Below are 14,272 nucleotides of genomic sequence, written 5' to 3' on the forward strand. Positions count from 1 at the left end.
TATAAAACGAACGAACTCATCAGGTCGTACTTTAAATTTTCACAGGAGTCCGAGAGCAACATGTATAAAAATGTATACATATAATAGGGGCCTACAATAGATATAAAGAAAAGGAGTAGCTAAACATAACTGTTTATTATTTTCATTAAAATTTAAAATGACACATTTTCATTTGTGAACAAAATGGATATCAATTGATATATTTTATGAGTTATAAGCAGTTGAAAAGTGATAAAATGAAGTAGAAAAGGAAACAAATAAAAACACTACAGGCCTTGGAATCGAACTCGGGGCCAAAAAAGTCCGGAACCGAGCGCGTAACCGCTCGGCCAACAGGGAGCGGAAAAATTATGAATGGACTTAATGTTAATGTAATTCTTTGATTATTTACATTTCAAAATGCTATTAAAATTATATATATTATTTTTCTACAATTCTTACAAGCGCAATGCAGCAAAGTCAACTTTAACATTCATAATTGACACTGTTTTTTTATCTCTTTTGTAAACAAATTATGAGTAGGGCGTATGTATACGCGGACATTTTAACTTAAGATGAATTAATGTTTGATTTGAGCCGCGCCATGAGAAAACCAACATAGTGGGTTTGCGACCAGCATGGATCCAGACCAGCCTGTGCATCCGCGCAGTCTGGTTAGGATCCATGCTGTTCGCTAACAGTTTCTCTAATTGCAATAGTCTTTGAAAGCGAACAGCATGGATCCTGACCAGACTGCGCGGATGCGCAGCCTGGTCTGGATCCATGCTGGTCGCAAACCCACTATGTTGGTTTTCTCATGGCACGGCTCATTTGACTCTTATAATTCAGGTGTTAATGAATTAAATGATGTTCGACTTGTACTAGTATGAATACTCATTGTTTCTGACTGCACGTGACATAACGACCAATCAAAATAGATTATTTAAATAGAATTGTTTGGAAAATCCAAAATTATAGTCTGTTTCTCTAGATCGCGTGTGCATCAAATATGTTTTAAAAAAATAGGTCAAAGTATACATTCCCCCTCATTTCCTTGAATAAAATCCGCTTTTTAGTTCTTTTTCAGTTTTTTTTTTCTATTTTTCTATAATATATTGTATCTTATATCTCAAGTCAATGTAAATTTTGTCTTTTCTGTAGCTTCTACACCATGTCACATTTTTCACATATAATGTATTGTTTTACTGTATACTCTTGTGTCACTTTGTGATTTGAGTTTAATAAAGGTAATGTTGTTGTTGTTGTTGTTGATAAATTACATTGAATAAGGAAGTGATAGGTTGACATGAAATAAATTAAGTGAAATTTTAGAAGAGGACATTATAATTTTAGCACTAAATATTTTAACGGGGGCAATTATATTAATCCTGTATACAATCGAAGTTCAGTAGATGACCTTGGTCTTATAAGCTGTATATTTCTTTACATACATATATAATAGGTATAATTCTTCAATGACAGAGAATTTTTATCACTATATCTTAATAATGTAAGTTTTGGTTAAGAAGATTAGTGGATTAGTTTTGACGGATTTCTATACGTTGGTTATAAAAATCTTCAGTTTTCAATGCTGTTATTAGGTAATAACATAGAAACTAACAATTATTGTATACATATAAGGTGTGAACTATTATGTCAGATTTGTCAGATCTTGTTTTGTGAATTGGGATTTTTTACAATAAAATAGGTTTTATGATCTCTTACAAGTTTATTGACTTCGTGAAATGAACTGTAGCAACAGAACAGTTAAAAAAGTTGCATTCTAACAAATTTTATTTGGATTTATTATGCGAAAAAGGATTTATGAAGTTTAGATAAAAACGTGTCAACTCATTATTGATATTTTTATTAGAACATGTATAAATCAATTATAAATGTATAGCTAAAAATTGTTCACAGTGTTTTAATTGAGAATATCGTGTTTGTGAGTTCTCAAGTGGAATTATTTTGTGTTCGGAGTAAGTTGTGTTTTCACAATGAGCAGCAAAGTTATGGTCAACCGTCGGGTCGGTAAAATACCGGAAGACCGACCAATGTCAACACTGTCGGTAAGCAGTCAGGGAAAAAGGTATGTTTAAAAATCAGCTGTATAAATAGGTTTATGTAAAAGGAAGCACATGCCTTAATGGGGATTTCTCAATTGCAGTAATTAAAACAAGAGCTGTCCGTAAGACAGCCAATGCTCGACTATTCGAATTATTGTCCCAGAAGCAGGAAAATATTACCCTAAATGTTAAAATATTTATAGAGTTTCAATCCAGTGTCTGCATTAGTTTTGGAGATAGTAACTTGCATGCAAAACTTTAACCCGAATTTTCTAAGTCCAAAAGGGGGCATAATTTGCCCAAAATACATGTCAGAGTTATGGGACTTGACCCAGTGAGGTTGGTAATTGATCTAGAAAAAGAAAAAAATAAGTTTCAAATCTATATGCCTTTAAGTAATAGTTGTATGTACTTGCACGTAAAACTTTAACCAGGATTTTCTAAGTCCAAAAGGGGGCATAATGTGGCCAAAGTGCAGGTCAGAGTTATGGGACTTGATGCTGTCAACTAGTTTTATAACCCCGAAGACACATGTGAAGTTTCAATTCAATATCTGCATTAGGTTTGGAGATATTAACTTGCATGTAAAACTTTAACCAGGATTTTCTAAGTCCAAAAGAGTTGGTAATTGACATAGAAAAAGAAAAAATAAGTTTCAAAGCTAAATGCCTTTAAAAGCCATAGGTACTTGCATGCAAAACTTTAACCAAAGTGTGACGCCGACGTCGACGCCGACGCCAGTGCGAGTAGGATAGCTAGACTATTCTTCGAATAGTCGAGCTAAAAACGAAGTTGAAATACACATGATGCATTTAACAGTTTAACAGAACATTTTATTTTTCCAATACAGAAGCTGTCAAACTAATCCAAAGACGTTTTTAGCCAGTGCTTTAGCAACTGGCTATAGCTCTAAATCAACTACCAATCGTTTGAGTTTTCTATGTGACCGCATCACACAAATATTCTGGACATGTAAAAAAATAGTCCCATATATTTTTTCATATGTATTTTCATTGGTATTGTGTGAGTGTGTGTGCAAATTAGAACTACTGTTTTAAACAACAAAAACAAGCAGCAACGGATTCTAGAATAATTATGAACTTTATATTCACACTCGAAATATTCGGAATCACTCCGCTTTAGGGTTTGGGTTATGGTTAGGGTTAGTTAGTGTTGAAATTGGCCCCACCCTGGGGCAAAATTAGTTTTACATGGAGTTGTATAGGGAAAAAATCTTTAAAAATCTTCTTGTCTTGAACCAAAATGCACAGAGCATGTATCAGTGTTTGGTGGAACTCTACCAACATTGTTCAAATCATGACCGGTCTATGCACAATGAAATGTTGATTCTTCAGGTGTCACTCAATAAGCACTGGCTGTCAATCCTTTCAGGACTTTGATTTCTGTTTGTACTGCATCGATAAGTGAAAAGTGCATGACGGTGCACTTTTGATAGATAAAAGGGTAAAAGCCAAGTTCATTTTTCCTGGGAACGCATTGACATGTGTTTGGTGTGGCATAAATCTGTGTCCAAGTCATAAAACTTTATATAAATTGGTAAAATGCCATTACACCGAGGAATGTAGTGTCGATTAAAGGGGGATAAAACTTGAAATTCATTAGTATCCTGGATAACGTAGTTATTTCCTTTTATCGCCCATACTAAAATGCAAGAAGGCTATATCTAATCTGTTGTTATCGACGTATCTCGAATTCAGTCACTGTTTCCTATGATGAACCTCTCATGTATTTATCCAATAAGTATTGAAAATGATTACTGTATGGATTTGAAATTGTATTATTATGTAGTGTTCCGTTTTAATACAATTTTATTTTTTTTAAGATAGCAAAAAGAGAGAAAAAAATGTTGTTGTTTTTTCACGTGAACACTGGACCATAATCATTCAATAGAACCATATGTATTCAGAAAATGACCCCGGGCCCTCTATAAAATAAAAAGTAAAAGGGCGTCATTTTTGGAAGATACACGGTTCTGTTATGTGAATATCAAGTTCATGAGATGTGAAGGGGAAGTAAATGTAACACTTATCTTTAATAAAGATAATATAAGTTTGAAAATGCATATAAAAAATAATGAAAGGGAAGTAATTACGGTGTAGGGACTGTCGGAAGTAATTACGGTGTAGGGACTGTCGGAAGTAATTACGGTGTAGGGACTGTCGGAAGTAATTACGGTGTAGGGACTGTCTTGTAGTGGTGCTCAAGTCATTATATCAAGTTTGAAAGCTGTAGCTGTTATACTTCCTGACTGATAGTCCCGAAACCCAAAAGAACAGAAGTTAACTATGGTCCTTGTGACCTTTATCCTGTTTACCCATGTTTGAGCGACGGTGCCAGAAACTGTAGGTCAGATAGTACTAAATAGGTAATCATGCAGCACTTCCGGGCTAATGGCGAGAAGAAAAAAATCCTCATTTTTTCCCAGTTAAAATGGCATTTTTCATACTTTATGTAAGCCAGTTCCTGTTCTTATTTCATTATGGACCTATACTTGACATTTTGGTAGTATTTTCAATGAAAAGTTTTGCATTTGTAGAAATGTAAACAAACCGTATTACTCATTTGTTCATACCCAAATTTTAGCTGTCAGTTTGGAAGATATTCCATAGTGTTGACATGCCAGACCAAAAATAAAATCTGTCTTAGAAGATACATGACCCCTACTTTTCTTGGTGTTTTGTGGTGGTTTATAGGTCATTTAAGAACACAAGGCTAGTAATTCTTTTTTTAAATGGACCTGGCTATGTGTTACATCTCTCAGAAGATTGTTAATTTTATATAGGACATATAGCACATTTATTTACTACTGTACATCCTGTAGGAATATCCCACAGGTGATACTTAGTCATTGTGTAAACTGGAAAAGTTGACGCACGGACACACTGCGCTCTAACGTAACAAGTCCCGCTTCTCTTTAGAATGGGCGTATTAAAAAATTAATAGTTTAACAGTTGTAACACAAAGCCTGTACACACACAACCCCGCAACCCCCCCCCCCCCCCCCCCCCCCACACACCCCTAAAAACACACCTCAAAACAGAAAGTTGAACTGGACACAAACATAAAAAGAGACTCGGGTATTGATCACATAGTTTCTTTCGGAAATGTGTCAGTATGAACTAACATCTTAAATCACTCGCGGTCTGATTGTCAAATTTTGAATTAATACCTTCAATAAACAGTATCGATCTTGAAACTTATCATTCTTTATCATTTATTAATTTCTATACTGATATAATCCGCTTAGACGGGTTGTTTAGAGTGAAGTTCCACTTAAATCTTCCAAAGTTTGGAAGAAATGGGTTTGAGGTGGTGGGTGCGAAACTAAACACAGCCCTTACTTGATATATGAATGTGTTGTGGCTACCCAGGGTCTTTCTGGAAGATTCTCTGATAGTACGTCTTTTAACCAAGTTTTAGAGTGTGTCCAAAAGGGGGTCTTTGTTTTGAACCTCCAAGTGATGCGGACCCGGTGGAATTTGAACTGTCTGGGACAATGAGCAATCTGCAAAGTAGTTTAGCGGATTTTGTTGTAAAATGGGGCTTATTCGGGTAATTTATATGACACAATCTTTCTTGTCTATAAAATGTGGAATAATTTGTATATACTGAGTAAACACTACATAACTTTAAACAGGTTATGACTCTAATCTTTTTAATAAATAAATTTTGCACATGTACAGACGTTGTAATATTCTTAATACTTAAATTATATTTTATGACTTTACGAGCCCAATAAATTTACTCTAAAAGGGAGGTAATCACAGACAATATTGAACACGTTTTACAAAAAGTCTGTTACCGGGTAAAAGGTATATACATGTAATTAATTTTAGTACATATACAGTATAATAAAGTGACCCTATCAAACCTAATGCTACATGACTTTCAATGAAATTTCAATTACGACTTAAAGGAGCATTTGACTTTTCTCTTTGAGTTATTCTTATCAAAGGCTTAAAGGCAATCTAATAACATAATTCCTCCTAAAATGGTCCTACATGATATTATATTAATATCAAGGAGATTTAAGAAACGATTAAATTTTAATCCGTTAATCAAGTCGGTTAGTCTCAAAGTAAGAATAACTGAAATGGTTGTTTTGCCTTTTCGGTCGTTGGGATGGATATTTTGTATAATATATGTGTGATGTAAATTGAAACATATGTTAAAGTGACCATCTAATAGACTTTCTTGGTGTGTGGGATTATGCAGAATCATTGGATATATATTTTCCGTTTCAGAAAACTGCGTTAGTTTACATTAATGCATTTGAATATGCTTTAGTAAAATCGAAATAAGGACCTGTAAACATAATTATAATTGACCATACTCACAACATTCTACTATCTTTTCTAAACAAAACGTCGTTTTCACAAAATGGTTCCTATTGGCGTGTTGAATCACTTTTTATTGTAATGTTGTTTTTTTTGTGTGTTTTTTTCCATTTAAGTATGATATGTGAACATGTGATAGACAATTTAATTTTGCTGACAATTAAAATAATATAATCGGATACTTAGAATGTGGAAAAGTTTACTTTAGGGTAACAAGATACCAAAAAAATGTCGAGTAGGGCACGACGTTTGTCATGTACGCCACGTGTAAGTATCACGTCGGCGGAGGACTTTAAGATCCGGAGTCCTTCAAGTAAGAGCCGCAGAAAAAGTTTGAACACCATGGACAGTTTAAGGCAAGTGCATCCATATATTTTAGTATATTTAGTATATCGTTAGTGAACCCGATACTTTGATATCGGTAATGAGTCCGGTATATGCACATCGTTGTTGAACAGGTACTTATGTATCAGTAGTGAGTCCGATATCAGTCTTCGTTAACTTAGTAGACTGATGGTTATATATCGTTGCAGATATATGCATATTGCTAGGAAACCGTTACATATCCGATATTTGCATCGTTACGTAGCGAGTCCGATATTTGCAAATCTTTAAAGTGAATTCGATATATGTTTAGTTGAGCCGAGACATGAATGTCGTTCATGGACCCAATTTTTCTTCTGTGTCTGACTCTCGGTAAGAGCATGCAATTCAGACAAGATTCAGCAAATTAAGCATGCGCCATGCCAAATTAGCGATATCCGGTGGGACCTTTCGCATCCTCTCTTGTCCACCTCAATTTTATAGATAGTATTTCAAACCTGTTACAGGATAAAATCTGTTTAGAAAGGGACATTTTATGAAATGTGATAAAAAGGCATTGGCAAATATTTGGAGAAATTTGGCGGCCATCTTGGATTCTCAGGCTGCATCTTGATTTGACTATCACTGTCGATATTTTGAAGTTCCATAAGGCTTTTAATCTTATGTCAAAACAGATAAAGCAACTTATCATATTTACATGGTTGTAAAAGTGATGCTTTCAATATCGCTCATGGACTTATGCATTTTGATCATAAAGGGAGGTAATTAAAAATGGGCTGAATAATACTTTCTACTCTGTTAATCAATATTCAAACCTTTGCATATACATTTGTATGAGGAAAACAGAAAAAAAGATTTAACAAGAAATTGATATAGATTTTCATGTTTACAACAAAAAACAATTGTGGCAGCAACGTTATAAACAAAGGCATTAGGGCTTTTGAAATCTCAGATTTCCACTTGTAATATACTATAAACAAATAAAAATAAAATCCAGAGGGCTTCTCATGAACACAGTCATAACCCCCTCAGATACTAGAATACTTCACTGTTATCTTCTTCCTCTGCAAAAGAATGTAAGAAAGAATTTTATATGTATGGTGGCTGATTTGTGCCATTTTGGTAAAGACATATGTCCTGTTATGTTACGTTCTAAAGAGGACCGACGCGGACGAAAGGTGATAGGCATGTGTATTATATTTCTATGGTGGTAATTTCTCTTAAATGTTGGAGAAAAGTGATGAAGGAGCTTCTTTAAGGGGACAGTTACAATTTTACATAGATATTTGGGAGGTCCTATCCGTGACTTTTAAAAAAAATATCTTTGATTTGAATTAACGGTTATTTTTGAAGGATTTCATCATTGTCTTTCAAAATACTTTCAGTGTATTATTATTTTTTTGAAGTGTCAGAAATATCGTTCTTACATACAGTTTAGAAAAGAAAGGCTTAATGAGTTTCAAAAGAGCTTTACTTTTAAGGTGTCCAACAGTGTACTGTATACAGCTGTACTTGAGAACAGAAAAAGTATGCATGTTGGAAACGAGCCGTAGGGTGTCTTTAAACTGTATCAGTAGGTATCGGTATACACCCGAATCTAATCCAACGACAAGAAAAGTGCAAAGATATGTATTCATAACGGTTTTTGCTGAAAAAAATTGAAAAAAAAATTTTTTTTTTGTGATTCACATTAAATTTTCCTTGAAAACTTACTTCAAAAGAAAATGAGATAAAGATTAATTGCAGCTTTTATCGCCACTTTGACGATGGCCATTTAGTTCAAAGAACGGGATATTAACCAGAAAATGGACATTAAGAAGTTGCTTTATATTGAATAGAGTGGGGGTATTTGTGTTTGATTATGAATGACAATGAGTTAAACCTAGCCTCTATTGCTTATATTGTAGCGGCGTTAAACTTTTTATGTCCCCATTCGCATTGTTGTCATGTTTGCATTTTTAATAAAACCATCAAATATTAGCTAGCCCTTGATAACACTTCAGTTACAATTGTTAAGTGTTTGCTGAACGAATAATTGTGATTTTCGGATTGAATCTACGATATCAAGTGCCCGGGTATCCCCAGAATGTCGTAGTTTAGTGGTTGTTGTTATTATTGTTGTTGCTGTTTTCCGTAAACATTTCAAGAGAATGATATGATAAATTTTAAAGGAATAATTTGTCTGTGATATTCATGCTGCAGTTTTGTCGTACACGCATTGGAATAACAATTAACACATATAAATTGCCTGTGCAACCAGTGTAAAAACAAAAATCAGAACTTTTTAAGAATAGATATGTGAAGCTGTTTTGAACAGGTATCGAGCCTGTCACATATAACAGCAGATTTGACGTCTTCCGTGATTTACAATCCCCGGTGGAAAGCGTCAGAACTGGGTTGGTCCTCTGATAAAGGAGAATAATATTCAAAAGCTCGAGTCAAGTGTGCATTACGCAACACGTGCCTACATGTATTTTAGTTTTCATTGATTCATTATGGCGAGGAAATTGTGACAGTCGATAAAGGAAGCCATGCACGGCATGTGGTGACAACATTTTACATAAATTTACCATTGAAAAACAAGTATTGTCGGAAGCTGGGCGGTTTATGGTCTGGGTTAAGAGGAAAACGAGTTTTCTAACCATTAAATAACTGGTTTGTTTTGCTTTTAACATGGATTTTATAGCGTTCTGCTGGGTGGGAAAATTGATTTTAAGGTCGAAAAAATTATCGTTTTGATCCAGAAATACAAATGCTTCGGTTTATATATCTCTAGAAAGTGGTTTTATTTCAATCCAGTGTTGTTTTTTACTGATTTTTCTCTGGTGATTCTTTTAATGGAAATTTTAGGACATTCCTTAGGATAATGGAAACAGCTTAGCGGCGTTAATTATTTACTGTACTGACTTATCAACAGTATAACATATTTACGCTTAAAAATGTTAAGTTCTGTGTCACCGGCGGGGTCAAAACGACCACTAAGCAGGAGTAACACGAAAGTTCGAATCGGAAGTGGTGGTTCCGAGAGATCGAGCTCGCGGCCGGTATCAGGAATGCAGAGGTGCCAATCAAGGTAACCAATCTTTTCTTTCTATATACACCAGGGAAGGGAGATAATCTACTAAAATCTCGCGATTGATTCAGTATCAGTTTTCTCCCATAAGAGGCCTAGAACTGCGCTATACCATGCATGTAGAGTATAATAATAACGCGAAGTTTAAAGACACATCCAGTTTGTTTACCTTGATTGTGAACTTATTCTATTAAAAGCACTGTAAAACCATATCACATATTGTTATATAATGAGGTTAACAGGTAATCTTTCACACTTACTATGAGAAGGGGCGGGTTTGTGTTGGGTGGTAGTCTTCATGTAAGCGCACACGCACACGTACACGTACACATCTTCAAATGTAAAGCTTGTTTTCGTTATTTCGTGTAATCAAGTCTAAATACAAAGACATCTTTATTTCTAATGTAACAAAATACGTCAATATATATTACTTTCTTTAATATATTTCTAAACATTTCATTTTCTCTATAGAATGAATTTTCGGGCTTTCAGTTATTCATTTAAATTAAACTATTGAAATATACAAGGACTTGTACTTAATAGAACTTTATATAAAGTATCATTATGTGAATGTTTTAATATAAAGCTGACCTCTTGTCACAAATAAAAAACTAACGTTCCCTCATGGCAGGTATTGATACTGCTTTTACCTGTACCGTATATACTCGTGTAAGCACGCTCTGTCTCCCCCATTCAGTTTGCTAGCATGTAGGCCTAATATCTACATATTTTTTACAAAAAAGCATATGTATTTTAAACAAATGCGTGTCGTAGTGTAAGGAACCATCAGGTTTTGCGTATTCTGTGAAGGTATTTTTCTCTATATACGGAAACATAATTATATCTTCCAACTATTTTAGATATATTCGTTTTTAAGCTGACTACGTATGGAAAGCGATAGTAAAGTTGTTATAAAAATCGTTTCTGAAGAGAGGCAGTGTCACCGCGAGAAGGTTGTCTCGTATTTGAACCAAGTAACTGAACATACTTCCGATAGACAATGTTTAGCATGATTTTTACGTTCTCGTCTTTTATATAATGGAAAATGCAAATATATGTAGGCCCTACATTTACTAGTTTTCTTGCAACTCAATTTCTTTTATGGCTTGGAAGGTCTAGTAGCCCTGCTCAGGTGCCCGCACATGCCTGAAATAATGCCTGGAGAAGCCTGAGACCTGGACTCTTCTTCCGTCATAAAACCCCCCTGAGAAAGTCGCAATATGGCCTTGACTCTAAACCCAGCATAATATTCCTTATAGTTGTTTTCATAATTCAGCCGCGCCATGAGAAAACCAACATAGTGCGTTGCGACCAGCATGGATCCAGACCAGACTACGCATCCGCGCAGTCTGGTCAGGATCCATGCTGTTCGCTAACAGTTTTTCTAATTGCAATAGGCTTTGAAAGCGAACAGCATGGATCCTGACCAGACTGCGTGGATGCGCAAGCTGGTCTGGATCCATGCTGGTCGCAGACCCACTATGTTGGTTTTCTCATGGCGCGGCTCATATTCCTTAGTTGTTTTGATATGTATTTGATCAGTTGAGTTATACTCTACTGCTTATTCTGTATATATCTGTAAATCCCTACAATCACTGTCTTTAAGGGCGTTTATTTAGACAATTATTACAGAATGTAAAGACCTACGTCTGATTTTGAAAGTTATTAAATGGCACTAGTTAACTTAAGACGTTCGCGGGGTTCTATCTGTCACCCATGTTTTATTTAATAAGCTCTTGAAAACTTGAATACTTGTATATCTAAACAACTTTCATCCAATTTCGGACATTGGGCTTCTCCTATCTTAAGGATTGACTTATTGATCTAAAGATTTATGGAAATATTATGAAAATTGTGGATAATCAAAGATAAAACTTGTAAATTCGGACACCGAAAGTGATAATGTTGAAACAGTGTTTACAGACAATTTTAGTTGCACTATATAGTGTTCTTAAACGTAACTGAGTATTGTGGAGTTGCTGTACCAGTAAATGCATGAAAAAAAAGGGGACTAACTTTCAGATAAGGGATTAATTTTGGATTAAAAGAGTTGGCGATTCAGATGTACTTTTTGATGATTAGGGAAAATACACTAACCTGAAATTCTAAACATACTTATAAGGGTCATACAACACTGGTTATATTCCGGATTTGTAGGACCAAATGTTGGTAGTTGTGCGACGGCAGTCTCCGAATACATCAATCCCCTTGGTCAGCTTAGACTGAGCTTAGACTCAAACATTTTAGACTGGTTTTTCAGAACACTCAGATTGGACGGCTGTTTGTTTCCCGCTGCTTGACAAACATTCAGAAATCGAAAGTTTCACGTCCTGGCGATACAGTTCGGAATCATGTTGACTTACTTTTGCATTATATATTGCGTTCATGAAAGAAATAAGAATTTATAATGTGGACGCATCGATTGATTTGTATCTCTGATTGTTCATGTTATTTACAAAAAATTATTTACATTGTTTAATATTTGCATAGTCAATTTCCGTATCAAAAGTTGAAATAGAACCTGGTGTTTAGTGTTTAATACGGCATTCACAGAAATTTTATAGTACATGGATAACAAGGCATTTGCATTTAGATGTATACTCCTTGTAAGTTCTTCTTTTGAATGAGAATAACTGTTTAATTAATACAGTTGTATACAAAATGAAAACAAGTTCATTATCGCAAACTGAGAGTTACTGACAGTTTAATACGTATCAAAGGACATCAGATTTGGTGATTTACAAATGTGTAACCGTGCACTGATTTTTAAAAAAATATATAAACTGGAAATAAACACAATTTAAAAACATTAAAAAATAATGAACCGGCGTCCATCGCATGCAAGTGTCACAGGACTTAGGCGAGGTTCGCTCGCTGATCAAAGTAAAGCAAAACGAGTGTCGTTAAAGGATGGAACACTGGGTAACTTGGGAAATAGCCGCCTGGCGGCACTAACAGAGCTTAAAGAGGGCGACGTGTATTATAAGACAGAAAAGATATACCCGTCAATTCCCGATCATCCGGAGGATATCTTTATCACCCTGGCCAAGTGGCCACGCGAGACTCGCACCGGGTCTATTATCAGTATCAACCGTGATGACACCGCTACTCCGTCAGAAATTAATCCCGGCTACGATCGAGACAGGTGAATAATTATAAGATGTTATATTTACTGTTAGTTTTATGCTTATTCGGCAAATGTGATGTTGTTGGCCGAAGAGACACGGGTTTTTCGCCGTGTTCGAACCCCGTTGGAACCATTACTGAACATCAGCTGAAACTGTTGTATTATTATTTCCCACCAAATACACGCTATATTCATATGCAAGGTGAGACAGAAGTGACGGAATTCTTTTCAGTGTCATTGTTTAGTACTTTAAAGTCGTACAGTTGCTCAAAGAGCTATATATGTATTTTATACTTCTTTGATTTGCTATAGGCGCTATACAGTACAGTGCAGCGCAGTGCAATTCAGTGGCTATATGCTCTATGCAATACCATACAGTGCAGTGCAGTGGATAAAGTAGTCGTGTACTACACTGTACTGTTGGCTGTAGGCGCTGTGCAGTACAGTACAGTACAGTGTAATGCTACGCTGCACTATGTATATGTAAACAGGATACATGATTAGGTCATGATCATTGTTTTAACATAGTAATGTTATAAAATGCGACTTTATAGTCGAGACAAAGACATTTTCAAATGAATGGAAAAGAATTTGTTAATAATTAAGAGTGTTAAAGAAGAATTGAGATGTTATGAATAAGTCAATATTTGGTATCTACATGGAGACAACAATTCCCTGGTAAAAATAGATCAACACAGCCAAAAGTAGGCCTAATTTGGTTCGGAGTATCCCCTATCTAATTCTTTTTGCTTAATATAAATTGTTTTTATCACAAATATTATACTAGGCCTACGTGTATTATTTACGGAGCAAAAAAAAAAGTAGAGTCAATATAGAATGTTCTATCTTATATATATTCTTTTATTATTTGGGGGGAGTAGACCTACTCGTCTACGGCTAATTTTGATATCCAGAAATATAATACAAATTAACTGTTTTCTATGTTTTGCCATAGTATTATTTTTTCATCAGCTGCAAAATGTTTAAAGAGACCCGCATTTTAGATTGATTGTAGTTGCACAATTGTATATCAAACTATATGAAAATTGCCTGTATTTGGAATTCCCCGTAACAGGTGCGACGGGGTCCCCGACCGACAGCTCTACAGATCATGTTATATGTAAAGTAAACTATTAGAATATATTTTTTCTTCTGAAATGGACGCACATTTTCATTTTACGATCATGATGTATTAAAGTACTACATGTTTTGTTTTGTTTTGTTTTATTCATTTTTATTTGTTTACGCTGCGCTGCTTAATCAATCGTAGGCCCAGCGAAATTTGAATTTTGAGACCCGTTGCCAGTTACAGGTCGTTGCCTGGATTGATTCCAAAGAATTAGAT

The 14,272-nt window shown here is 35.0% G+C and overlaps 1 protein-coding gene across 35 annotated transcripts in view; it reads left to right on the plus strand.

Moving 5' to 3' along the window:
* Positions 1-14,272, plus strand: part of LOC128556235 (androglobin-like) — a 156,811-nt gene that overhangs the window by 52,582 nt on the left and 89,957 nt on the right. For 24 of the 35 annotated variants that reach the window (XM_053540619.1, XM_053540628.1, XM_053540618.1 and 21 more), the window contains exon 1: positions 12,605-12,945. The exons of 9 other annotated variants lie outside the window; for them this stretch is intronic. In XM_053540619.1, coding sequence (XP_053396594.1) covers positions 12,620-12,945 — 326 coding nt within the window. In that variant the 5' untranslated portion in view covers positions 12,605-12,619. Of the gene's footprint in view, positions 1-1,704; positions 2,069-12,604; positions 12,946-14,272 lie in introns of those variants that run through there. 2 more of the 35 variants (XM_053540648.1, XM_053540650.1) reach the window with 2 other exon arrangements.

The sequence above is a fragment of the Mercenaria mercenaria genome, chromosome 4 (assembly GCF_021730395.1).
Source record: "Mercenaria mercenaria strain notata chromosome 4, MADL_Memer_1, whole genome shotgun sequence".
Taxonomy (NCBI): Eukaryota; Metazoa; Mollusca; class Bivalvia; order Venerida; family Veneridae; genus Mercenaria; species Mercenaria mercenaria.